This window comes from Cervus elaphus, chromosome 32 (assembly GCF_910594005.1).
Source record: "Cervus elaphus chromosome 32, mCerEla1.1, whole genome shotgun sequence".
Lineage (NCBI taxonomy): Eukaryota > Metazoa > Chordata > Mammalia > Artiodactyla > Cervidae > Cervus > Cervus elaphus.
In genome coordinates this window covers 31,010,684-31,037,897 of record NC_057846.1, presented here as the reverse complement: position 1 = coordinate 31,037,897, position 27,214 = coordinate 31,010,684, and the positions used below count along the sequence as shown (strand labels likewise).

The 27,214-nt window shown below is 36.4% G+C and overlaps 1 protein-coding gene across 7 annotated transcripts in view; it reads right to left on the bottom strand.

Moving 5' to 3' along the window:
* DLC1 (DLC1 Rho GTPase activating protein) overlaps positions 1-27,214 on the bottom strand; it is a 412,922-nt gene that overhangs the window by 281,722 nt on the left and 103,986 nt on the right. For 6 of the 7 annotated variants that reach the window (XR_006339272.1, XM_043893661.1, XM_043893671.1 and 3 more), the window contains exons 3-4: positions 13,824-13,973; positions 4,018-4,158 (exon numbers count right to left, since the gene is read on the bottom strand). Coding sequence is in view for 6 of the 7 variants with exons in the window: in XM_043893661.1 (XP_043749596.1) it covers positions 4,018-4,158; positions 13,824-13,973 (291 nt within the window). In the remaining variant the exon portion in view is untranslated. The remainder of the gene's footprint in view (positions 1-4,017; positions 4,159-13,823; positions 13,974-27,214) is intronic. The other variant, XM_043893663.1, reaches the window with a different exon arrangement.

The window sequence follows — 27,214 nt, the reverse complement described above, 5'->3', positions numbered from 1 at the left end:
ATCTTCCCAACCCAGGGATGGAATCCAGGTCTCCCGCATTGTGGGCTACGTTGGTAGTAATGATGAAAAGATTAGGGTTGTATTTGGTCTGTGGAAGTAGAGCTACTGTTGCCAGACTGAGCTGGAATAAGATATATCTGTCTATTTTCACACTGCAGCAATTACAGTAATGAAGGTTAATAATTTCTGCTGTTTTTGATGTCTTCAAAGAAGGGTTTATTTTGTGATTCCAGTGTTCAATACACTCTAATATGAATGCCAATATCTTCCAACATTCCTTTTGATAGTTGAAGATACACTTAAAGCTGGGGTTCCAAAATGCCCCAGATGATTGAGGTTCTCAATTCTGTGGCTGTGGGAATTCTATCACATGGCAACGAGGGAGATTGTTTTTCTATGAAGCTGATGTTACTGCATAGCTCAGAACACCCTCCCTGTTCCAGCAGTAGTTACTTTACAAATAAAATCTGTGGTTTTTCTTATCTCAGGCTTGGCCTCTTTCTTCATATATTCAGAATATATAAAGAACTCTTACAACTCAATAACAGAGGAAAAACCTAGTCTTTAAAAAGGCAAAAGGCTTGCATAAACATTTCTCTAAAGAAGGTATACACATACCCAAGAAGCACAGTGGTGAATTGTTTGGTACATGAGTTTTACCTCAATGTTAAAAAAAAGAAGAATTGAACAGAAATTTTAGTACTGAAAAATACAGTAACTAAAGAGCTCAGTGTGGATTAAATAGTAGGTTAGACAAAGCTGACTAAAGGATTAATGAATTGAAAGATAGGTTAATAGTGATTAACAAAAATTTAATGACCACCTATACTGATCAGCAGCTTTAAGTGAAACAACAACCACAACAATATTTCTGGGGTTTTTGTGCACAACTTTAAAATCTTTCATATAACAATCCTATACTATGTAGTGCAGGAACAAGTCAAGCAACCATTTATCCTGGTCAGAGGATGTCAGAATACTGTTCTGCAGTGGATGAAAGCCCTACATAAAGATGATATGACTACACATGGGTTGTTTGCATAAGTGTCTAGTGTGAGAGGCATTACGAGACTGCCTCAAAGGAACAAAACAAAGAAGTAAGAAATGGATGAGAATTTTTTCTCTGATAATTGTTGCACCTGGAGCCATCTCAGTGCCTGTTTCAGTTGAGTGTTCCCTCTTTTTACTGTAAATCACATTTTATACCTATTCGTGAGTCATGTACTTTTTAGTTACATGCTGCACATCATGTGTGAAGTAGGGACTGAAATAAACATTTACACCTAGTAAAAACAAAAAAGAAAGATGGATGAGATTTTTGAAATTAAGCACCAGACCTTGTTTTTAATAATGTGTTTTTTGGTAATAGATATCCTACCTTCTAGCTTTTTAATTTTTGTGTGTCAAATACATCTCAGAAATCTACTTGAATGCTCAGTTTTCAGCATGATATATATACATGGTATTTATGAAAAATCTGAAGATTACTCATTGGTTCCCTTCTAATAATAAATATAAAAGTAGAAATCTTATTGAAGCATTGGCACTTAGAAATCCAGAGACCTTACATACAAAAGGAAAGCCAAATATTTGTGGTAGTTAGTCACCATTATAAATAGATTCATAGCAGCAAATCAAACGTAACATTAAATCATTCTGAAATGAAAGTAAGCATTCTGTAAAAATATGAGAGAAGTACACGGAGCAGAAATATAGTTCATTTTACGTGGATATTTGAAGTAGGTGTTCTTTGAATTTAATGTTTCTACCTAATATTAAAGTTGAAACTTTAGTTCACAGTGAAAACAACCACTCTGTAGGATTCTGCAGTTCTTTCTGTTTTTCACAAAGTAGCCACTCTGTCATTATTCCCTAAGCTTAAAATTGAGGGGGAGTATGTATTTAATACCTCATAAAATAGGTAAAATTCTCCATTCTAATATTTTAACCTAGGGATAACTGAAAACATAAAATTGATCCATGGCAAAAGACTTCTTTTCTAACTTTACTAAAAAGGAATACTCAAAATAACAGTAACACCAAAACCAGCAAAAAATAAACACACGTGCACATTAAATTGGCCCTTCTGCTAACACAAAAGCTTGTTTTTCAAGATACTTTTTTAATTGTTCTTTTTCTTTAAGAAATTTCCTAAAAATCAGTTGCCTTCGACAGTAGAGTGTTTCTCTCCCACTCTGGGTACCTCTCATGGCCAGCTAGAGAATTTGACTAAAGTCCTAGGAAAACCGATGGCTTTATGTTTCTTATTCTGAAAGCTTACTGAAGATGGTTACCATAAAAACATGTACAGACCTCAATAGAAACAAATGACCACATCTATAAACGTGGGAGTACTGAAGAAAGACTAAGGAACTGTATACCGAGTGGCAGCAATTTTTACAAATTATAAGGTGACCACACACTAAAAAGTATACATTTCAAGGGAGAAATAGCAGATACCAACAGTAATTATTCTAAGTAAAAGATGAAGACAGAATAAATGTTATAGTAAAAATAGCACTCTAAAGGTCATTAAAAGGTGCTTTAAAAACTGATTTAAGCATAAATACCATAAAAAAGGAATTCACCTCCCTTTCTATTTCTTTCTCATATGTCAGCCCCACACCTGTTTCCAGTGTTCATAAAGCCAATGCTCCAACGTTTCCCAAATCTTCAAGCTAAAACTCTCAAGAGGTTTTGATCTTTTCCCTTAATAAGAATGTGGTAAAATCGGATTGTTTGGCTTCTATTTGAATTCTGCATTTCAACTTTCTCTGTTCATTGTGGAAAGGGAGAGACCCATGTCACTGCAGTCTGCCCAGTGACATACATATTAGACCCTATTTTTTCAATGTACCATGAAATAGCACTGGGTAGTATGTCATTGGTTCTTCCCATTTCCAATAAATACAGCACTAACGTGCAGCATGTCATTGCATTTCACTGCTTACATGCCTTCCTCTTTTGCTAGACTGTGAGATAATTAAAGATAGAGAATATATTTTTATTGCTCTCTAAGTCTGTTTCATCTAGCATAACACATGGCACATCATAGGTGTTCAATAAATATTTATTCCATCAAAAGTAATCTAGACATTCTTGCAACTGAACAGATCTAGTATGTTTTAAACTCGAGTATTCTCTTTTGAGTTTTATTTCAGATTTGCCTTTTATTTTAAAGGCAGGCAAAAAAAGCAATCCAAACTCATTTCTCTATGTTAAGCTAACATGGACATTAAAAAAAAAATAATACGACACTATGATTTTCACTAAACTAGGAAAGGTTATTTTGGAGCGCTGGGACTTTAGATATTTGAAGTAGTAATTACTTCCTCCATAAATGTTACCTTTAGAGTCAAATACTGCTTTCCTGTTGCAGTTCAACTTTTTTATTTAAAGGAAAATGTCTTTTATTCACAATTCACTGTACTATACTACTATATGTGGTAATTCTTCTTTTCATTTGTTTTTGTAGCACTGCAAAGTCCATGAAACATCATAATAATAATGACAGTAGCTTACACTTTTTCAGTACTTTTTCTGTGCCAAGATTTTACCAAGCACTTGACATACCCACACAAAACTTATCATATGTGTGAAACTATATATCTATCTCTACCCTTTAATCTATCCATCTATCTGTTTATGTATCTATCTCTCCATCCATCCATCCATCCATTAATTTTCCCATTGGTAAGCTTTGTAGTCAAAATAATAATACATGGAAAATCATCTGAAGATTTTCATTCTTGCTTCTTTAAAGTTCTAAGTATCCAGCAACAAAATTTAATACCATATTTTGCATAATTTTAGAGCAATGACCCATTTTAGTAAAGTACTTGTGTAATCATCTATAAAACAAAAAAAAATAACATTTGTTGGGTTATAGTTAAACATTTCAAGTCACTGCAACTAAGAATCCAAAAGTATTTATTCCAAATTGAATAGAGGAGATGTCAACTCTTACATGATGATCATCAACACTGCATGTTGAAACTGTTATCATATATAACTTACCGTAGACTTGGGTTTGGTTCCAGAATTGGCCACTGGGGTGGAAGACGGTGGGTCAGCGGACTCAGTGTTAGAAGACAAATTTATTTGTGTCTGATTTATCGAAGTGGTATCTGTTCCACTCTCAGGTCCTGATTCCAGATCCTATTAAAAAATACATTGATATGAAGGATATGTCCACACTCTACATGCCATTGTCCCTGCCTCCCACACATTTTCACCTCCTCCTCCTCCTAACACACACAGACACACCACATAGTTATGACAACCAAAACTGACCTGTCACACATAACCATGCACTATTTTGTATTAATGATTGTACTCTTTAGAGGGTCTCATTTTAGAATACAAATACTGAAAAGAGGTAATACACTCCTTTAGTAACTTAACAGCCAATTGTGCATTAGAAAGGGCAGTAGTGGTAGCTAGCTAGGATAATGCAATAAGTCGGGAGATATTAATATAAGCCCATAGACAACCCTGGCTCTCTGTGTGACCCTGAGTAACTCGCTTCACATTCCTCTTGCAATGGAGTTATGGGTGTCAAATGAAAAGACAGTTCTCATTTCTTCTCACCTCACTCGCTTCTATGTTCCCATTAAATCTCCATGGTGACACCTACCATCATGGCCTGGAATCATTTAGCTCAAGTGTATGTCTGTCTAATGAACTAAAAGCTATTTAACGGCAGAACTACACTTTGTCATGTGTAATTCAATTCCCTCATTTGATAATGAGTATAATAATTGCAGGCATTCATGAAGATTATGAAGATTAAGCAAGATAATGCAAATTATATGCAACAAGCACATATTCAATTTCATTAAATGCTAGGCATTACTGTAAATAATGTTATTATTAATATCATTATGTTTTCTGAGCAACTAGTGCACAATATGTGGATAAGACATGCCTGTTCAGTGAATGCAATTACTCAGTAACCGCTCCAAAGGTTGTGCCTTTAATATACTAAATGCTATCTCCATGTTATACAGTAGCCTGAGAACACAAAGGAAAGGCAAGGATGAGGAGAATGCAAAGGGTGGTGGGGGGGAGAGAAGTGAAGGCATACATCACTTTATAATTTTATCCTGAGAAAATTATGATTTAAGTATCTTTGTGTCTACTCTTTCTACATCTCAACTTTACCATGGCCCACATGCTTAAATACACTCTCTGGTCTACGTTCTCCCACTCTCTTGTTTCTGTGTGCTTCCGCTATGCTTGCTGTTTGTCAGTCTTTCTAGCACACCAAGGTGGCTCCTACAGTAGCAACTATGCCCTTCCTAATCCCTTGCTCAAGCACTTCCCCCTGCTGGCCCTTGTCACTCAGCTCTCAGTTTGAATATAACTTCTTCAGAGAAGCATCCTTTGACATTCCAAGCTAAAATAGTTTCTCCCCTTCAACCTCCATAGCATATCATTCTCTGTTTTACAATCTTATCACCTTGTTTATCTACCATGTATCAATTTTATTCATCTACCATCTCTACCTATGTATGTATCATCTATCCATCTTTCACTCATTTCTATATTCTAATCCTTTTATGTCTCCCTTTATTGGGAATCTATGTATCTCCAGAGTAGGGGCTTTACCTGTCTTGTTCACTAATACATTCACCAGGCTTATAATAGTACCTGGCACCTAGAATATGCTCATAAACATTGTTTTATCAAAGAATAACTAGACTGACAGATACTAATATTTAACCAAGGGCTTCCCTTGTGGCTCAGCTGGTAAAGAATCCACTTGCAATGCGGGAGACCTGGGTTCAATCCCTGGGTTGGGAAGATCCCCTGGAGAAGGGAAAGGTTACCCTCTCCAGTATTCTGGCCTAGAGAATTCCATGGACTGTATAGTCCATGGGGTTGCAAAGAGTCAGACACAACTGAGTGACTTGCACTTTCAACGAGGCACAACATCTCTACATTAGAATTTATAAGACATTGATGAAAGAAATTGAAGAAGACACAAATAATTGGAAAGCTATCTCATGCTCCTGAATTGGAAAAAATAAAATTTTGAAAAATGTCACGCTACCCAAAGTGATGTATAGATTCAGTGCAATCCCTGTCAGAATGCCAATGACATTTTTCATAAAAAAGGAAAAAAAAATCCTAAAATTTGGATGGAACCACAAAGGACTGTTGGATAGCCAAAGCAATCTTCAAAAATAATAACAAAGCTGGAGGCATCACATTCTCTTATTTCAAATTTCAGTACTATAGTAATAAAAACAGTATGGTACTGGCACAGAAACAGACACGGGGATCAATGGAATAGGATAGAGAGTCTAGAAATAAAAGCATGCATGTACAGTCAACTAACATTCGACAATGGGGTCAAGAATACTCAATGGGGGAAAACAGTCTTTTCAATAAATGGTGTTGGGAAAATCAGATATTCACATGCAAATAAATTAAATCTGACCCCTGTCTTATACCACTCACAAAATTTAACTTCAAGTGAATTAAAGATGTAAATGTAAGATCTGAAACTGTAAAACTTCTATAAGAAAGCATAGAGAAAATGCTTCTTGACATTGGTTTTGGCAACAATTTTTTTTGGGGTATGACACCAAAAGCACAAGCAATAGAAACAAAAGTAAACAAATGGGACTATATCTAACTATATGGCTTCTGTACAGCAAAGGAAACAACAGAATGAAGATGTAGCCTATAGAATTAGGAAAAAATATTTGCAAACCTAATATCGGATAAGAGGTTAATATACAAAATATATAAGGAACTTATACAACTTACTAGCAAAAAACAAATCTGACTAAAAGATGAGCAGAGTGCCTGAGCAGACATTTTTCCGGAGACATACAAATAGGCAACAGGTACACGAAATGATGCTCAACATCACTAATTATCAGGGAAACGCAAATTAAAACCACAGTGAGGTATCACCTCACACCTATCAGAGTGGTTATCATAAAAAAAGACAAGAGATAATGAGTGTTGATGAGAACGTGGAAAAAAAGGGAATTCTAGTACTGTTGGTGGGACTATAAATGAATATAGTCACTATGAAAAACAGTATGGAGGTTCCTCAGAAAGTTAAAAATAGAACTACATATAATCCAGCAATTCCACATTTGGGTATACATCCAAACGAAATGAAATCACTGTCTTGAAGACACATCTGCACCCCTTTGTTAACTGTTATGTTATTCACAAAAGCCAAGACATGGAAACAACCAAAGTCTCTATTGATGGATAAATGAATACAGAAAATGTGATACACACACACACACACACACATACAATGGAATATTGTTTATCTACAGAAAAGAAAGAAAGTCTGCCTCTTCTGACAACATGGAAGGACCTAAAAAGCATTATGTGAAATGAAATAAGAAAAACACAAATACTATATAAATCTCACTTATATGTGAAATCTAAAGAAGGCCAAAACAGAAACAAGGTAGAGTGGTGGTTGCCAGGGGCTGGGAAATGGGGATATTAGGGACAAGTTGGTCAGAGGGTACAAGTTTCCAGTTATAAGATGTTTAAGTTCTGGGGATCTAATCTTCACTTTCGTGACAGTATTAACATCACTCTATTATATACCTGAAAGTTGCTAAGAAATTAGATATTAAGTGTTCTCACCACATACATACACACAGGCACACAACTGTAATTATACTAGTTGATGGATGTGTTAACTAACCTTATATGGTTATTATTTTGCAATTAAAAACTGTATCAAATCATTACATTGTATACCTCAATATGTTATATGTCAACTATATCTCAATAAAACTCCAAATAGAAATTTAAAAAGTGGAAAACAAAGAAAGTGTATAAAATACATACAAAAGAACAATAAATATGAAACAGAATACAACAATCTTTAAGTATGTGTGTGTGTATAAACATATAACCCTAACCAAATTTCTCATCCCTGAGTGATTTCAGATTAAGGGCTATGTATTCTTTTCTTTTTTTTGGCATGGAAAAGACATTTTACATTTTACCATAAGAGAAAAATAATGTATTAAAATTTCATATTGAATCAACATTAAATGGATAGTCATAAATAGCAGGTAATTTATAAACATCAAATGCATAATCCTAAGTAGCAGGTAGTTTTTAAGCCATTTCTATTCGACATTTATGTTTATCAGAAACCATTTGCATTAATTTTCCTTCCTGTTTATGAATTAATTAGGTAAATAAGAGGGTAACCTTGCACCTTTCTAACAATATAATAATTCTGAGGTAAAATAATAAATATTTTAAAAATCTACCACTAATTGTGCTTTTACCATTTATAGACAATACTGTACTGTTCCATGTTCACAAACTCTTTGGAAGATATTATTATCATCACCTGATGGATGATGACAAGCCAAAGCTTAAAGCAAGTAACTTGACTAAGTTCACAGTCTGTGGCAGGACTGACATTAAAACTCAGATCTGTCTGACCCTCACTTGTCTGGCTCTATCCGGGCAGGCTTCATAAATGTTAGCTCTACCGTTATGAACCTATTTGCAGTGCAGGAAGAGAGATACAGACACGGAATAGGGGTGAGGACATGGTGGGGGAGGTGGGTGGGATGAACTGGGGGACTGAGATTGATATATATACACTACCATACATAACAGAGATCGCTAGTGGGAAGCTGCTGAATAGCACAGGGGCTCAACTTGGTGCTTTGCGGTCACCTAAATGGGCAGGACTGGGATGGGGTTTGGGAGGGAGGTCCAAGAGGGAGGCAATACAAGTGCACATACAGCTGATTCACTTTGCTGTACAGCAGAAAGTATACTCCAATAAAAATACCCTTATTTTATTTTTAAAGCCATTCTTTACGACTCCAGCTCATATTATGTTTTTACCACTCCCTTTATTATAGAGAATCTGCCTGCCATGTGGGAGACCTGGGTTTGATCTCTGGGTTGGGAAGATCTCCTGGAGGAGGGTATGGCAACCCACTCCAGGATTCTTGCCTGGAGAATCCCCATGGACAGAGGAGCCTGGCAGGCTACCGTCCACAGGGTCGCAAAGAGTCAGACATGACTGAGTGACTAAGCACACAGCGCATTATATGTAGAACTCACTCTAACCTTTCCTTATAAATAATTTCAAACTGAGGTCACTGTTCCATTGTATGTCTTCCCCTCCCTCCTAAACTGTAGATTCACAGTGGAGGATGAGGGTGTGTCAGAGGAGGCTTCTCCTCTGAATCTGGGACAGAGCTCCTTGGTGGACACTTACGGTCATAATCATCTGTTATAACCCACTTATTCCATGGCACAATTATCAAATGGAATGGAAATCTCATGTGGAAAACTTTTTGATGATGAGAGAATGTTAAAATTAGCTTTAAAGACCAAGGAACAGAAATAAAGAAAAAGGGATGACTTAGAAAAACACAGAGACCAAAAAGAAATTTTGAGGGATTCAGGCTCTGTCTTATTCATCTCTAGCCCAGTGTCTGATGTGAGTGAAGACATGGGAGAAGGAAAATGAATTAACAAATACCAAACATGTAGTCTGTATCAGATCTTTGAATGCATTTACATATCTTCTTTCATTAACTCCTCCCAACAAGCCATTAAGTAGGAAACAATCTCTCCTGCTTTTACATGAACCTGAAGTTGAGAAATCAAACACTTTTCTTATGTTCTCAGACATTCAGTTGCAGAGCTGGCATGTGAACCCAGGCCTGCAGACTCTAAAGTTTATTTTTCTACTGTATTATTGGGCTTATTTCAATTATCTGTTGAACTAAAGACTCAGAAACACATTTTTATTTATAGAATCTACCACTGCTCAGCAAGGACAGTGATGGTCCATGAGACAGTGCATGTGATATAAAATCCAGCTTACACTTGAAATGGAGGGAGAAGATACAGATGTAGGCAAATCCTAATCATCACCCACCTTAGCTCTTGTTTTGTATTGTCTTTACCTTTCAACAAAGAACCACATGTAGCAGGTAAGGGCTGTTTTGCTCTCTGAGCTGGAGACAATAATATGGAGTTTCATTTAGCAGATATCTGTGCTGTACTTTTTATCACTAAATACCTAGTACTGAGGAAAGGTCAATATAGAAGGAAAAGAAGAACCATTAAAGAGATAGGGAGAGATTAGCATTTCATAATACAAAACTTTAAAAGAGAAAATATATCTCACATGTACATTAATGGTAAAAAAAAAAAAAAAGTACTGAGATGCATCTCCTATTGAAAAATAGGGCTATACATTTATTGAAAATGATGAAAAGGAGCACAAAGTGAAATGGTGAAAATGAGCATGAAGCTTCTCTACACCTTTAATCTGTAAACAGGGTTAAAACACCCTTCTTGTTGGTCTTCAGGAGGCTACTCTGGTTGTGTTTCCTTCACTTGGCTGCCTGTCCTACTGAAGTATGTGTGAAACACTATGGCACCAGGGGAGGAGTAAGTGATTCTGTCTGGGAAGACGTATGGAGATTTAGGGAAGACTTCACTGTAAAGAAAACATCTGAGATGAATCCTGAAGGATAAGGAAAAATTATCCAGAAGGTTACAAACAAGAAGAAAAATGTCATTTCTACTGACTTTCTAGGTCTAGACTGAAGTATTTAATGTCATGTTTTTTTCATTTTTAAATTAAAATTGTTTTTTACTCAAGGTATCAGATTCCCATAATAGTCAGCTATGAAAAGAAGTATGGAATAGTGGTTGAATGACATGGCTTTTGTACATACAATTACTAACTTCTCTATTCTTTTTATTCTGAACAATGTTATAAGGAATGAATGTGTTAGCATACGTAATGCACACTATGTAATGCATTCATATATACTAAGGTTAGCTACTAATTTAACTTGCTTATTTTCTGTGAAATATTCTGTACCACAGTCAGAATAAGTCTTGAATAACTTCATAATCAATAGTAGAACTACTAGAGCTAATCAATGAATATAGTAAAGTTGCAGGATATAATTAACACACAGAAATCCCTTGCATTCCTATATACTAACAATGAAAAAACAGAGAACTTAAGGAAACAATACCATTCACCATTGCAACAAAAAGAATAAAATACTTAGGAGTATATCTACCTAAAGAAACAAAAGACCTATACATAAAAAACTATAAAACACTGATGAAAGAAATCAAAGAGGACACAAACAGATGGAGAAATATACCGTGTTCATGGATTGGAAGAATCAATATTGTCAAAATGGCTATTCTACCCAAAGCAATCTATAGATTCAATGCAATCCCTATCAAGCTACCAACGGTATTTTTCACAGAACTAGAACAAATAATTTCACAATTTGTATGGAAATACAAAAAAACCTCGAATAGCCAAAGTAATCTTGAGAAAGAAGAATGGAACTGGAGGAATCAACCTGCCTGACTTCAGACTTTACTACAAAGCCACAGTCATCAAGACAGTATGGTACTGGCACAAAGACAGAAATATAGATCAATGGAACAGAATAGAAAGCCCAGAGATAAATCCCCGAACCTATGGACACCTTATCTTTGACAAAGGAGGCAAGGATATACAATGGAAAAAAGACAACCTCTTTAACAAGTGGTGCTGGGAAAACTGGTCAACCGCTTGTAAAAGAATGAAACTAGAACACTTTCTAACACCATACACAAAAATAAACTCAAAATGGATTAAAGATCTAAATGTAAGACCAGAAACTATAAAACTCCTAGAGGAGAACATAGGCAAAACACTCTCCGACATAAATCACAGCAAGATCCTCTATGACCCACCTCCCAGAATATTGGAAATAAAAGCAAAACTAAACAAATGGGACCTAATGAAACTTAAAAGCTTTTGCATTACAAAGGAAACTATAAGTAAGGTGAAAAGACAGCCCTCAGATTGGGAGAAAATAATAGCAAATGAAGAAACAGACAAAGGATTAATCTCAAAAATATACAAGCAACTCCTGCAGCTCAATTCCAGAAAAATAAATGACCCAATCAAAAAATGGGCCAAAGAACTAAACAGACATTTCTCCAAGGAAGACATACAGATGGCTAACAAACACATGAAAAGATGCTCAACATCACTCATTATCAGAGAAATGCAAATCAAAACCACAATGAGGTACCATTACACGCCAGTCAGGATGGCTGCTATCCAAAAGTCTACAAGCAATAAATGCTGGAGAGGGTGTGGAGAAAAGGGAACCCTCTTACACTGTTGGTGGGAATGCAAACTAGTACAGCCGCTATGGAAAACAGTGTGGAGATTTCTTAAAAAACTGGAAATAGAACTGCCATATGACCCAGCAATCCCACTTCTGGGCATACACACTGAGGAAACCAGATCTGAAAGAGACACGTGCACCCCAATGTTCATCGCAGCACTGTTTATAATAGCCAGGACATGGAAGCTACCTAGATGCCCATCAGCAGATGAATGGATAAGGAAGCTGTGGTACATATACACCATGGAATATTACTCAGCTGTTAAAAAGAATTCATTTGAACCAGTCCTAATGAGATGGATGAAACTGGAGCCCATTATACAGAGTGAAGTAAGCCAGAAAGATAAAGAACATTACAGCATACTAACACATATATATGGAATTTAGAAAGATGGTAACGATAACCCTATATGCAAAACAGAAAAAGAGACACAGAAATACAGAACAGACTTTTGAACTCTGTGGGAGAAGGTGAGGGTGGGATATTTCAAAAGAATAGCATGTATACTATCTATGGTGAAACAGATCACCAGCCCAGGTGGGATGCATGAGACAAGTGCTCGGGCCTGGTGCACTGGGAAGACCCAGAGGAATCGGGTGGAGAGGGAGGTGGGAGGGGGGATCGGGATGGGGAATACGTGTAAACCTATGGCTGATTCATATCAATGTATGACAAAACCCACTGAAATGTTGTGAAGTAATTAGCCTCCAACTAATAAAAATAAACAAATAAATAAATAAAACAAAACAAAAAAAAATAGTAGAACTACACAAAATAATTTGATACAGAATAGTTCTATTTTGGTAGGTTCTCAAAAGGGCTCCATGGCTTAATTATAAGTAAATTCTACCATCATATTTGTTAGATATGCAAAAACTAAGCCATTTAATATGAACATAATATTAAATATGTGAAGTGTATAGACATTTTGGCATCTATGTCTTCTAAATTTTATCTTGGGTGTTAGACTCTCAAAAGAGAGTCTATCTTATATGAAATTTATGCACAGTAAAATAAAGTTTTCACCTCTTTCCTATTCATTATGTTTCACTGAGTGAATTTTAGAGTGTTCTCAAGTTGATTTCAGCTAAATTCTTTCTTATAATATGCTGAGTTAGTTCAATCAGCATTCATTCCTCCATCCATCCACATGCCTACCCATCCACCCATTTACTTGCCCACTCATCCACCGACTCATCCATCCATCCAATTATTCATCCATTCACCCACAGATATTTATAAACCATCTTCTATATCCAGTGTAAATTTGTGGGATACTGGACATAAAATACTAAACAAGATAAACAGAGCATCACTAATGGTGTTTACAGCATATCAGAAAAGTCTGACAATGAAGGAAACAACAGCAATGAAGAGAATCTGATCACTAGAAAGCAAAGTAACTTCCCAAAGTGACCCTCTTTCCTGTCTAATAATAACCATTTTTCCTTTGAATCACACACGTCTCTTACGGACTCTGCGTGAAGCCTAGAATGATTTGAGTGATCTTTATGGAACACTATCAGGGTCACATGTGGGTAGACTGGGCCATCCAAGATGTTTCATTCTCAAGAGGGACTCTACAGATGCGGGGACACATTCACACGCAGAGCGGGAGGTGGGAAGCTCACAGGGACTTGCCGCCGCAGGTTGGTTGGTGTGCTGGACGGAGAGGAGCTGGCGCTGAGGGCGTTCTCAATGTCCTGATCGAGCTGGTCCAGTTTCATGATCAGCAGCACCATGGAGTCTAGTCGCGCCCTATCTCGATCTTCTCTTATTTCCTGAGGAACAGAACATGCTGTTGTTGAATCTGAAAGGCCATTTCTTGGAAAGAATAAAAAGTTCCCTGTTCTTCAATGGGACACAAAGGACACAATAAAAGGCAGTCTTCTATTTAAGGGGCAGGAACGTTCTATTCTGTACCATCAATGGACACTTCACTGGGAAAATACTGACCTCCTGCCAAGAAGGCATTTTTACAGGAATATTAAATATATATTTTCTAGAGCAAGGCACAATGAAAAAGAGGCATAACACCAATGCTACTGAAACATTTACTATTTTCAGATTATTTTTGGAAAAAGTTGTATATTTACCCTTCTTTTGTCAAATCAATTATACACACAAATCATTTATAACATACTAACAATTGTTTTCAGGTTAGACATATAAGGATGCATATAAGATAATAGTTTTGGATGACTATTTCTGAGTATAGTAAAAATAAAGGAAAAGAATCAAACAAGGCAGAAATTTTTATTTGTTTTGTTTTTTGCGTGAGGCCACTTACTGCTTTTTCAAGCTATGTTATTGCCAATATTCATTTTCAACCTTCTTTCACACACTTTGGGGGGAAAAAAAAGCCTCTATAATCACATGAATTGTGGTTACTTACTTTGAATTCTCTATAACATAGACATATATTTATGAAAATATTTTTTCTTATAAAAATAGTTAAGCTTCTCACTGACCATACAGAGTTATTTGCACATGACTGTTTACTATTCTTGAGTGTTCAAGTCATTAGTATTAGGAAACTTTAAAATGTTCTGTAATGTGCAAAGTATCAGGTTGGGCAGAGTGAGGGTAAATGAAATAAAAACAAAACAAAACATGAAAGCACTGTGAGTTTCCTTAGAAGCAAGATCCACTGAGAGGTGTCATGGACTCAGGACCAGCCTTTTTGAGGTAAATCATCATTTGTGACTCATGTTGCCATTTTCTCATCTGTCTAAGGTATTTACCTGGGTGAAATCAGCTTTGAAAGGACCATCAGCAATGACCTCAAAGGGAAATGCTACTGTGATGAAAGCCTGAAGGGTGTGGGTACAAGGGAGCAGTTAGGAGGTTTTGCTCAGGGGATGGATGAGTAGTGGCATGAATGAGGTGACTGTTTGAATCAGATCTTTTATTTTGTTTTTGGACTTTTTCTCTTAATCACCCTAAATTCCCTAATCACCATTAGGGCAGACCCCAAAGAACAAGAACTAGGGTAATTGCATGGAGTCATCTAATGCCATAGGGGTCTCTGTACTTCTCACAGGTAAAGTAGACTGTTAATATTAACAATAACTATTTCTCACAAGTCAAATAATTAGTTTATTAGATTAAGTTGGTCAAAAATCATTAATTCAGCTACCATTAAGAAATTATTTGGGTAAGCTGAACCTGTGCTTGGTTTAAAGTTTAATGTCAAACTGAAAGACTCAGTCCCACTTCCATAAAGACATTAATTTTCAGAATACATTAAGAATTTTTCTGAGTTACGTTAATTCCCTCAGAGTACTATACTGTAATTATTTCTTCAGTTTCCTTCCATCATCTGTGTTGTCTAAAACATTTAATGAGGCTCTGACAGAGAATTACAGAACTTTTGTGGTCATAAAGTTTCATTGTGCTTAAGAAGGGCCAGGATATTTGCAACAGATCTGAACATTACTCTACGTCATATTCCTCAATGCTACAGAACTTTGTTATATTTTTTTAAAATGTTATTTATAGTAAAACCCTGTTTATACTTTAATAGAGTCCCAGAAATATTAAAAATGTTAAATTCTATTCTAAATAATACAGAAAATGGAAGAATCTGCCTGAATAGAAGACTCAAAATCACCTTAATTACTCCCTCAATGTATTTGCTTATATAATTTCCTTCTCATTTAAACCAAACTTGTGTTTGGCAAGGTAATGTTCTTTGCATATCTCTATGTTCATGTATGCTTTTGTTTGATTGTCTTTCATTCACCAGTCATAACATCCTCAAGCAGAAAGATGAGGTTTTTCCACTAAGCAGACACAGAGTCAAGTTTTACACTGCATATGCAACACTTTTACAGGAATAAAAATATTAATGAAATCAATAGAAGCCAGTGAAATAATATTTCCTGGGGTGTTAGAAAACATGTCTTAATATTTTTCCAGCTACTAAGTTAACATTGGATAAAACAGTATACCCTGAAGCTATCCTACCTATCAACAGTAGACTTAGAGACAATTTGTAGTAACTGGACGCTGAGATTGTGCTTTAAAAACTTTTTCAAGTCTATGGGCTGAGCATTGAATTATTTTAAATGACCTGCCAAAAGAATAAAATCAAGCAGCCTTGGTCTAAGATATTTCTTTAGAGAAATAAGCTTATTGTACTTCCCTTTCATTTGTGGATACTTCCTTGTTCATCATCTATTACAACGTTCAGCCTGAAATGTAAAGTACACAGACTAGCATCAAACATTACACATTAAACATCACAAAATAGAGTTGGCTACAAATCAGATGCTTTGGATAAATCTTTTGTCCTTGTTGTTAAAGCTCAAGTATGAATATTTTGCAAAGTTCTAACTTTTCATATGTCCATGGCTAAACTCCAGCAAATAGCTCATGGCTGAAAACAAAGCTGTGTGTTTGCAGATTCTGGCAAGGTTGAACTCTACAGCAGAGCTTTCATTTCATGCTGTCACTACAGGCCAGGGGAAGAGGAACTTCTTAATGAGCGAGGCTGCCTTAGTTCTATGTATTTCAGTAACTTAATCCCCTTAAATCAAAGCCAAGATGTGAAATTTTCTCCCCTCCCATCTTTCCTGCAGTCACAACTGTTCTGTGAAAGGGAACAAAACGTTTATCAGTGAATAAGAGATAGAGGATCTCTGCTGTCTTCAATATTATAGTCAACATGAGAAGACATAAGGAAAGTAAAAAAAAAATTCATATACATAGTTTCTGATAGGAACTAGGGTTAAGACGAAAATAGACAGGGTAATGAGGTATACAGTAACTGCAGGGGAAGTGTCCCATCTGGTGGAGTGTGGTCAGAGAAGAGCTTTCTGCCAAAGTGAGAGTAAACCATGATGGGGATGAAAAGAAAATGAGGTAGAAGAGAGAAAGACAGAGACAAAGATAGAAATGGAGAGAGAGAAAGAGAGAAATAAGGAAGGGAGGGAGGGTGTGAGGCGGGGAGGGAAGGAAGGAGGAGAAGAGAGGGTAGTAGAACTGGGAAATCAATGTTCCATGCAGGGGGAAGAGTGATATGAGGATGCTGAGGTGAGAACAAGTTTGGTGAATAAGAGGAAGTGAAAAAAAGTTAGGAAAGCCAGGAGAGGGAAAGTGAGTGGGAGAGTGAGTGGGTGCTAGGAAAAAATGAGGCTGACTATAAACAGGAGCCAAACTATATTCTGTTATGAAGGTCACTGTAAGGAGGTCAATTTTATTCTTTGTGTAGTGGGGCCACGGGAAAGATATAAGCAAATGAGTGATTCAGTGTGTTTTTTAAACTTGCAGACTTCTTGCCACATTTTGACAACCAAACATTTCTGGACCCTCATCACATTTTATGTCCAGCAATGCCACATGACTAATACAGGTGAAACAGTTTAGTTTATCCTAAGATGATTCTTCTAGTTCTAGCCATAGTCCTTTTTTCTGCTGAGGTCCCACTTTACAGTGATTAAAAAGAAATAATAGAAATTTTTATAATCAAGTCCTATACATTTTGAGATCGAAGTGAAAAAGAAGTAACTGTTTAGGGATCCTATTTCTTGGAAGTAGGGAGTGAGTGGGCAGTGATATGTCAGAGAATCTTTAGCAACTGGATCTCCAAATAAAAAGAAAGCCCTAATTTGTAGCGTGTGCCAACTTTTCTGTAGTGTAAATACATCCATGGCCAATTTCAAGCTCCCAGCTAGACATTACTGAATGCAGTTTTGGGAGAGACGCACACAGTTGGCGCTTATGGTCTGTGGTGAGTTAATGCACAGGGGCTCCAACACACACACTAGGAGCGAGGACCAATTGGATACAGAATCATTCTTAGAATCTGACTTGAATGGAAATATTGACAATTAAACCAACAGCTGTAATGAAGGTGTAGTCAACATAATCATATATTGAAATAATGCATTTTATTTATTTGATGCATTTACGCTCCCTAATATTTCCTTCCATTGCTCAGGTAGAGTTCAGTATATATTGTAGGTTTAAATTTAATGACCTTCTGGAAGGATCTCTTTTTTTCTGGTAGTGGCTCCTTTATCTACCTTCTTGGTATCATCCCTTATCTATGTTTGCAAAATTCCCTAAAATGTATTATCATGAGCATATATATTTGTATTTTTACTTAAGTAAGTTAAAATTCATTTCTTTAGGTTACTCATTATGTCACCTGGATACTTCATTCAACACCTGAGACTTTAGAAACCTACAGGTCCAGGACAGTGGTACCAATGTTCTGACTTTGCAGATGAGCAAAGTGATTCCAGCAAGTTTTAGGTCCAGGTCGCATTTCTGTTGGTAAAGTGACAGGCCTAGAGCTGGCTCTCCCTGTGCCTGTCCTAGTCTCCTTCCACTTTGCTTTCCTTCCACGATTAGTTTAGTAATCACTTCCACATCATGTGTACTCTCTTGAGCTCCCACAGCCCAGTTTATATTCTTTCTAACATATAGAAACTATGTTTTGGAAGAATGCCAATGATCACAATTTATTACAAGATATCTTTGAAGCATCTGGTTCAATTCTTTATACTTTTATTTAGCAATCATTCAAGATGTGTTTATTGACCATCTACTGCATGCACTGTATCATTTCTTAGGTAGCAACTGCTTTCATATTTTACAGCATAATTTTTAGAAATGCTGTTGTTGTTCAGTTGCTAAGTCGTATCCGACTCTTTGCAAGCCCATGGACTGCAGCATGCCAGACCTCCCTGTCCCTAACTATCTCCTTGCGTTTGCCCAAGTTCATGTTCGTTGAGTTGGTGATGCCATCCAACCATCTCACCCTCTGCCATTTAGAAATGTTATGGAAACAGATTTTGCCTTCCTCTACCTTCCCAGTTTCTCCTTCCAGAACTAGACAGCCTAAGTAAAGCCTGTTCCATGAAACTGCCTTTCAAATATTTGAAAAACTACATTGCACCCATTTTCTTTTTCATGGTAAATCATCCTCAGTTCCTTTAATTATTTGTTACATTGTTTACATATATATGAAAACATAATTATAATGTTTTCAAATCCTTATTAGTTCTGTTTACTCTTCTCTGGATATGACATAGTTCTATCAATGACCCAACTAATGGTTGGTACCAAGGATTAAATATATTACTTTACATGTTTTCTGACCATGAAGATAGAGAAGGCAAGTATTTCTCCATGTTCCATATACCCTCTTTAACACAGCCTAAGAATTAAGGGCCTGCTGAGAACATGAACAGGCTTTTCTTAATGGGATAGTCTCAATCTGCTTTTTTAATGAGAAGGATTTTTTCGGCTGTGAGCTGACCTTGAGTCAACCATGTGATATATGTCTCTTTCTCCCAGTATGTGCCTGTATCCTGCTAAGAACAGAAACATCCTGTTGTCTTGAGACTATAACCAGCTGTTGTCAAGGTATAGATAATGTACGTAGCCACTGTGGAACAAATTTCCAGTTGTATATTTTTCAAACACAAGTCAGTGTATACTTAGGCAAATTATGAGAAAAACTTCCTTTCAATTTGATTTGTTGTCAAAACCTAAGATGGCCAAGCCACGTGGAGTTAATTGGGCAACTGGAAAGAGCTCCTTCTTTACTCCCTTGAGCTACTTAGTCCCTGGGCAGTGAAGTCACTTTGATCACAATGGTATTGGGGGAAATAAACAAGAGATTTTAGGAGATCATTCTCTCCAGGGTCATAAACTGGAATCCTTTGAACGGGAGCTTCTATGACTCCTCTTTCCTTGCCACTGAGGAAGATAACTCTGACCCTCTCTCTTTCTCCAAAGACTCTTTATTGAACAGCATAGAACACAGCACATACACAGGGAGTGGGGATGATGTGAACATTATTGGACATTTCACAGACTGGGCAAACATGAGGTCCAGAGCAAAGGGTGCCTCCCTTAGAGCTGACAGGCTCCGTTTTCCTTATGCCAAGCATTTGGAAGGGAACCAAAAAATTCAGTGAAATACCCGGATGCTTCCAAATAGTAGATATTTGGCTCAGCAAATTCAGCACTGCCTGAATGTTCTGCTTGTCAATGAGTTGTGGCATCCCATAGACAGGCATAATAAATTAAAGGCTAGGCCAGGAATAGAACTAAGACTTCCTGATTCACAAGCCAAGGTTCTGGCCTCTACACTGTCTTTGATTCCATACACGTCTTACTGGCTATTCTGGGCTGTTAATACTCCTTGCTCACCCGTAAAAGAAAGAGACCTTTTAGCAAAAAGCTTGGCTCAACTTCACTCTGAATTATTTGATCTAAAGCCAGCTGGACTAGTATGAAATCTCATATTAGTGTTATAAATTTCATTTGACAATAAATTCCTCATTCTAGACTTTCCTTTCTTAACATAATATCCTGCTTGAAGAATCAGAAAGTGATTAAATCTTTATTTCTTCAGAAGCAGTGAAGATTTTCATCTGAGTTGACTGGCAGAAGCTAAAAATAATGTAATTATTTTATGCCAGAATTTCTAGGCAAGTTCAATAAGTCAGCCTTAATTTTTATTCAGGTGCATTTTGAGATAAAATTTATACAGACTGGTAATAAAGCTAAACAGAGGTAATAAAAAAACACACATAACTACTATCTCCCACTTGCCAGATATAGTCTGTTCAACCACAAAATCTTTGTGTGTTATCTTTAAGGAATAATAACATATGCCAATATCATTTTAATATTAGATGGTAGAGAGAGATAAATATTACCCTCATTTAAAGTTGCTACAAGGAATCTTTTAACTGATATGTACATTGTAGCACTATATTAAGGGTCTGTGTTCAGTTCAGTTCAGTTCAGTCTTGTGTCTGACTCTTTGCGACCCCATGAACTGCAGCACACCAGGCCTCCCTGTCCATCACCAACTGCCGGAGTCTACACAAACTCATGTCCATTGAGTTGGTGATGCCATCCAACCATCTCATCCTCTGTTTTCCCCTTCTCCTCCTGCCCTCAATCTTTCCCAGCATCAGGGTCTTTTCTAATGAGTCAGCTCTTCGCATTAGGTGGCCAAAGTATTGGAGTTTCAGCTTCAATATCAGTCCTTCCAATGAACACCCAGGACTGATCTCCTTTAGGATGGACTGGTTGGATCTTCTTGGAGTCCAGGGGACTCTCAAGAGTCTTCTCCAACATCACAGTTCAAAAGCATCAATTCTTAGGCACTCAGCTTTCTTCACAGCCCAACTCTCACATCCATACATGACCACTGGTAAAACCATAGCCTTGACTAGATGGACCTTTGTGAATAAAGTAATGTCTCTGCTTTTTAATATGCTGTCTAGGTTGGTCATAACTTTCCTCCCAAGGAGTAAGTGTCTTTTAATTTCACGACTGCAATCACCATCTGGAGTGATTTTGGAGCCCCCAAAAATAAAGTCAGCCCCTGTGTCCACTGTTCTCCATCTATTTGCCATGAAGTGATGGGACCGGATGCCATGATCTTAGTTTTCTGATTGCTGAGCTTTAAGCCAACTTTTTCACTCTCCTCTTTCACTTTCGTCAAGAGGCTCTTTAGTTCTTCTTCACTTTCTGCCATAAGGGTGCTATCATCTGCATATCTGAGGTTATTGCTATTTCTCCCAGCAATCTTGATTCCAGCTTGGGCTTCCTCCAGCCCAGCGTTTCTCAAGATGTACTCTGCATCTTGAGAAAGTTAAATAAGTTAATAAGTTAAATAAGCACGGTGACAATATACAGCCTTGACATACTCCTTTTCCTACTTGGAACCAGTCTGTTCTATGTCCAGTTCTAACTGTTGCTTCCTGACCTGCATACAGGTTTCTCAAGAGGCAGGTCAGGTGGGCTGGTATTCTCATCTCCTTCAGAATTTTCCACAGTTTATTGTGATCCACACAGTCAAAAGCTTTGGCATAGTCAATAAAGCAGAAATAAATGTTTTTCTGGAACTCTCTTGCTTTTTCGATGATCCAGCGGATGTTGGCAATTTGATCTCTGGTTCCTCTGCCTTTTCTAAAACCAGCTTGAACATCTGGAAATTCACGGTTCATGTATTTGCTGAAGCCTGGCTTGGAGAATTTGAGCATTACTTTACTAGCATGTGAGATGAGTGCAATTGTGTGGTAGTTCACTCTCTATTAATCTCCCCTCCCATTTAAAAGGGATGTGAAAAAAATTGGTCACACATTTGCTCAATTTTTAAACTTCAGTGAGGCTTCAAATGGAGCATTTCTTAGCCTGGACTTTGTAAATTTCCTACACAGTCTCCTAAATGGTTTCAAAGGACATTTATGCAGCAGGTCCTAAGGAGTGCTTAGAAGTGGCAGGTGTGAACCAGGAGAGAGGTGTGTGGGCAGCAATTCCTCTCTATCCCAGGGGAATCTGAGGATGCCTTCCTCCACTAGCTTTAAAGGCTCATTTTTGGGTTGGGATAAAATTTCTAGCTAAATAATTTGGTAAGCATTCTGTAACCAGTTTTCACTTTAAATGCTAAAACTTTAGATTGACATTCAAGGTCAATTAATGTATGTATTTATTTAGACACAAAATCAGCCTTTATGGACTATTCTGTGTTCTGTGTCATCATGCCTACACGATATCCCTGTAGTTTTTCTGTTGTTGTTGTTTTGTTTACAATTCTCATAAGCTCTTTGCTAGCTCAGATATTAAAGGACACAGGACTTATTCTGGTTTGAAAACATAAGGAAAACATCTACTTAACATTAAAATTCCATAAATTATTTCCAAGAGTATTATGATGGTCTTTCCTTAGGTGTAGATAACCAAGCAAGGCATAAATAAAAATTTATTTCTTTTCCAGAAAAATATATGACTTAATTTAGAAGCAAAGTCCTGTATTGACCTCACTTCTGTCTACTTTTCTAATTTTACATCTCAGCACTTCCTGATCCTGCCCAGTGTCCCTCAAATTCAATCATTCTGAGGACAACTGCATATTTTTTGATGTTTTTCTTTAAGTAGACTTAATGTTTCACAGTTATAAATGCATTTCTAACCTAGACGGGAAGGAAATCTACAAAAGAAGGGATTTATGTATATGTATAACTGCTTCATTTTGCTGCACAGCAGAAGCTAACACAATACCATATAGCAATTGGACTTCGATAAAAAAATTTTTAAATGCACTTTTCGGATCTGAATAGACATTTTTTCAAATAAGATGTAGAGCTAACAGATGCATGAAAAGATGCTCAACATCACAAGTTATCAGAGAAATGCAAGTCAAAAAAGCATCAGATATCTCTTCACAGATAGTTGTCAGAATGGCTATTATGAAAAAGATAAGAAATAATAAGTGCTGGTGAAGATGTAGAGAAAAGGAAACCTTTGTTCACTATTGATGGGAATGTCAACTGGTACAGCCACTATGGAAAACTGTACAGAGGTTCCTCAAAAAATAAAGAAATTGATCCAGTCATTCCACTTCTAAGTACTTATCTGAAGAAAACAAAAATACTAACTGGAAAAGATAAATGTATCATTATATTCATGGCAGTGTTATTTAAATAGTTAAGATATGGAGGCAAGTGAAGAGTCCAATGATGGATGAATAAGTAAAGAAAATAAAGAAAATGAACAATGGAATATTATTCAGCCATAAATAAGAATGAAATCATGCCATTTGTGACAACATGAATGGACCTTGATGGTATTACACTAAGTGAAATAAATCAGAGAAAGAAAACTACTATATTATCTCATTCAAGTGTGGAATCTAAAACAAACAGACAAACAAAAACAAAAACTGAACTCATAGATACAGAGAACAGATTGGTGCTTACTAGAGGTAGGCTGGTTGGGGATGTGGTGGGAAAAGTGGGTGAAGAGGGCCAAAAAGTACAAACTTTCAGTTATAAAATAAAAGTGTAATATATAACACTATACATTAGTAACACTGCATTGTGTATTTGAAAATTACCAACAGAGTAGATCACAAAAGTTCTCATTACAAAAAAATTGTAACTATGTGTAATGCTAAAAGTTAACTAGGCTTCAATGTAGTGATCATTTTGCAATATATAGAAAAGTCACATCATTACTATTTACACCTAATATTAATATGCTATATGTCAATCATATATATCTCAACTGAAACAATTTTTAATATATAATGCTGCATAAAATAAAAATGAAAATCTTTTATTTCTAATATTTTTTCCTATAAAATGACAAAATTATTAAAATAAAAAATCCTTACACTATCTGATGTAACCTCACATAAACCATACTATATTTTAGGAAATACTGTACTAGAAGCACAGAACTTTCGGGTTCTCAAATATGCCATGTTCTTTCTCATTTGCAACTAAGATTACCAGATTTAGCCAACAAAAATTATATTTGAATTTCAGATAAGCACAAAATATATATTTTTAGTAAAGTCCCAAATATTCAGTGAGATAGTACTGTATGGGATATACTTATTCTAAACATGTTTTGTTGTTTATTTGAAATTCAAATGTAACTGGGAATTCTGTATTTTACCTGACAACTCTATTTTTTTTTTTATTTTAAGCCTTTATTCATTTATTTTTTAAGAGCAGTTTTAGATTCACAGCAAAATTGGAAGGAAGGTACGAATATTTCCCATATACCCTTTACCCTCCCTGCCCCTCCAACGCACACACACAAACACACACACAGGCATGCGCACACAAAGCCTCCCTAATTGTTAACATTCCCCACAGATGGAACATTTGCTACAACTGATGGACTTATATTGACACATCATACTCAAAGTCCATAGTTTACTTTAAGATTCACTCTTGGTATTGTACACTCTGTGGGTCTGAACAAACATATAATGACATGCATCCATCAATATGGTACCTTACAGAGTGTTTTCACTGTCCTAAAAAATCCTCTGTGCTCTGTCTGTTCATCCCTCCCGCGCTCCCCTCACCCCTGCAATCACTGATCCTTTTACTGTCTCATTAGTTTTTCCGTTTCTAGAATGTTATTTTGTTGGAATTATACAGCATGTAGCCTTTTCACATTGGCTTCTTTCACTTAGTAATATGCATTTAAGATAGCTCATTTCTTTTCAGCGCTGAATAGGATTCCACTATTGAATGTACCACAGTTTGTTAATTCATTCATCCTCTGCAGAGGATCTGTTGGCAACTCTATTTTTGACTCATGTAATAATGCTCCTTTGGCTTAAAACACCTCTCCCTTGCCTGAGTATATCAGAGGAAACCCCTTGGTTTCAAATTCAAATGAACATTAACTGCCTTTCAAGTTTAGTGATACGACTTCAAAGAATGGAAATTTTTTCACAGTATCTTATTCAGAGTAGTAAGTATCTGAATATTATTCAGATAATGATCCCAAGTAAATCTAAGAATTGGCACTTTCTTTTCTCTTTAGTAGCAAAATTAAATGTGAAAAATGCATAAGGCTACTCTCACGGTACTTTTAGGATTACAAATTTACTTAAATTGTTACTGTTTTGTACTAAATCTTCCATGAGAGAGGAAATTCAGAGTAAATTTTTTGCCATCATATATTTTATAACTATCAACATGTTATGTGTGTTTGTGTTTTTTCTGACATTAATAAAGAGCCCTCACATTGAAGAAGTATGGGAACTATTTATCTAGTCCAATCCTCTCATTTTTTTTTTTCCCATGTGATGATAACCTTGGCAAGTTAAGACTTTCCCAAGGACACAGACTTATTTAATGGCAGAATTGGAAACTGAGTCTCCTGATTCAACTCGGCTTTGCTTCCTATTACCCAATTAGTAACCACTAACACTTTTAGTCCTTTAAGGCATTTTCTTCAGTTTTAACAGTGACCCAAAAGGCTATATTGCCCATGCAAATTCACATGCAGTGAGAGATCTGAGTTGAATATATGTAGATTAAAAAGTAGACTTAGTCACGCATTGACTGGCACCATCTCACTGCTATTAATCTAGAAATTTAGAAGATAAACCACTCCATTAATGATTTGTTCCTTTCTTCCCATTCCTTCTCCCTTTGTCCCGCCTTTTTTCTTTTCTCTCCCTTTCCCCCCTCCTCTCCCTTCTCTCCCCCTTTCCCTTCTTTCTGTCCTGTCTACAGCAAACTCTGCCAGGAGTTCTTAAATATTAGTGCACATCAACATCATCTGAAGAACTTCCTAAACACAGAGAACTGCTGACTTGTAGGTCTCTGACGGAGATGGAACACCGCATTTTTAGTAACTTCCCAGGTAGTGCTACTGCTGCTAGGAGCCACACTTTGAGAACCTCCGAACCTGGCAGGCTATAGTCCATAGAGTCGCATGGAGTCAGACATGACTGAAACTACTCAGCACACACATGAACATACACACAGTAGAGCAATAGTGAGCAGTGGCTGATTATAAGTATTCTTGTAGAGCTTTGAAAACTTTGACATGCCAAGGCTCCACTGACCAAATTCTGATTCAGTCGGTATAGCACAGGACCATGCTAGTGTGTTTTGAAAGTTCCACAGATGTATTCAAAGAATAGTGAGGGTTGAGGAACATTGAAATATATTATAGAGAGAGCCATTTGTATGGCTTCAGACAAAAATTAGAATAAAAATTAGACTCTGACCCAGAGTAATTCCACAAGAAATCCATTAATTCCCTATGATAATAGATTAATGGCAACTATACACCAAAAATGTCATAAAGGCATTCATAAAATTGAAAAACCTATTTAAGACCAATTGTTAGTGATTTGATAAAAAGAATAACAACAACACAAAAAGTCTCTCAGGTAGCAAGTTTTTGAAAGGCAACATTCTTAACTTGATTAAAACTGGGTATCAGATAATTAGAGTAAATATTGAAGATAATGGTGAAACATTAGAAACACTCCTACAATATTAATAAAAAGTAAAAATGCTCATTATCACAAATTCTATTCAACACTGTACTTGAAGTTCAGACTGATACAACAAAAACAATAGCAGCAACAACAAATCACTGAGGATTATATTACAAAGGAAGAAAATTTGTGCCTTAAAAATCTCAGAGAATCATCTGATAACTTATTAGAACAACAACAACAACAAAAGGATTTGGTTCAACAAAGTAAAACACAGATGCATTC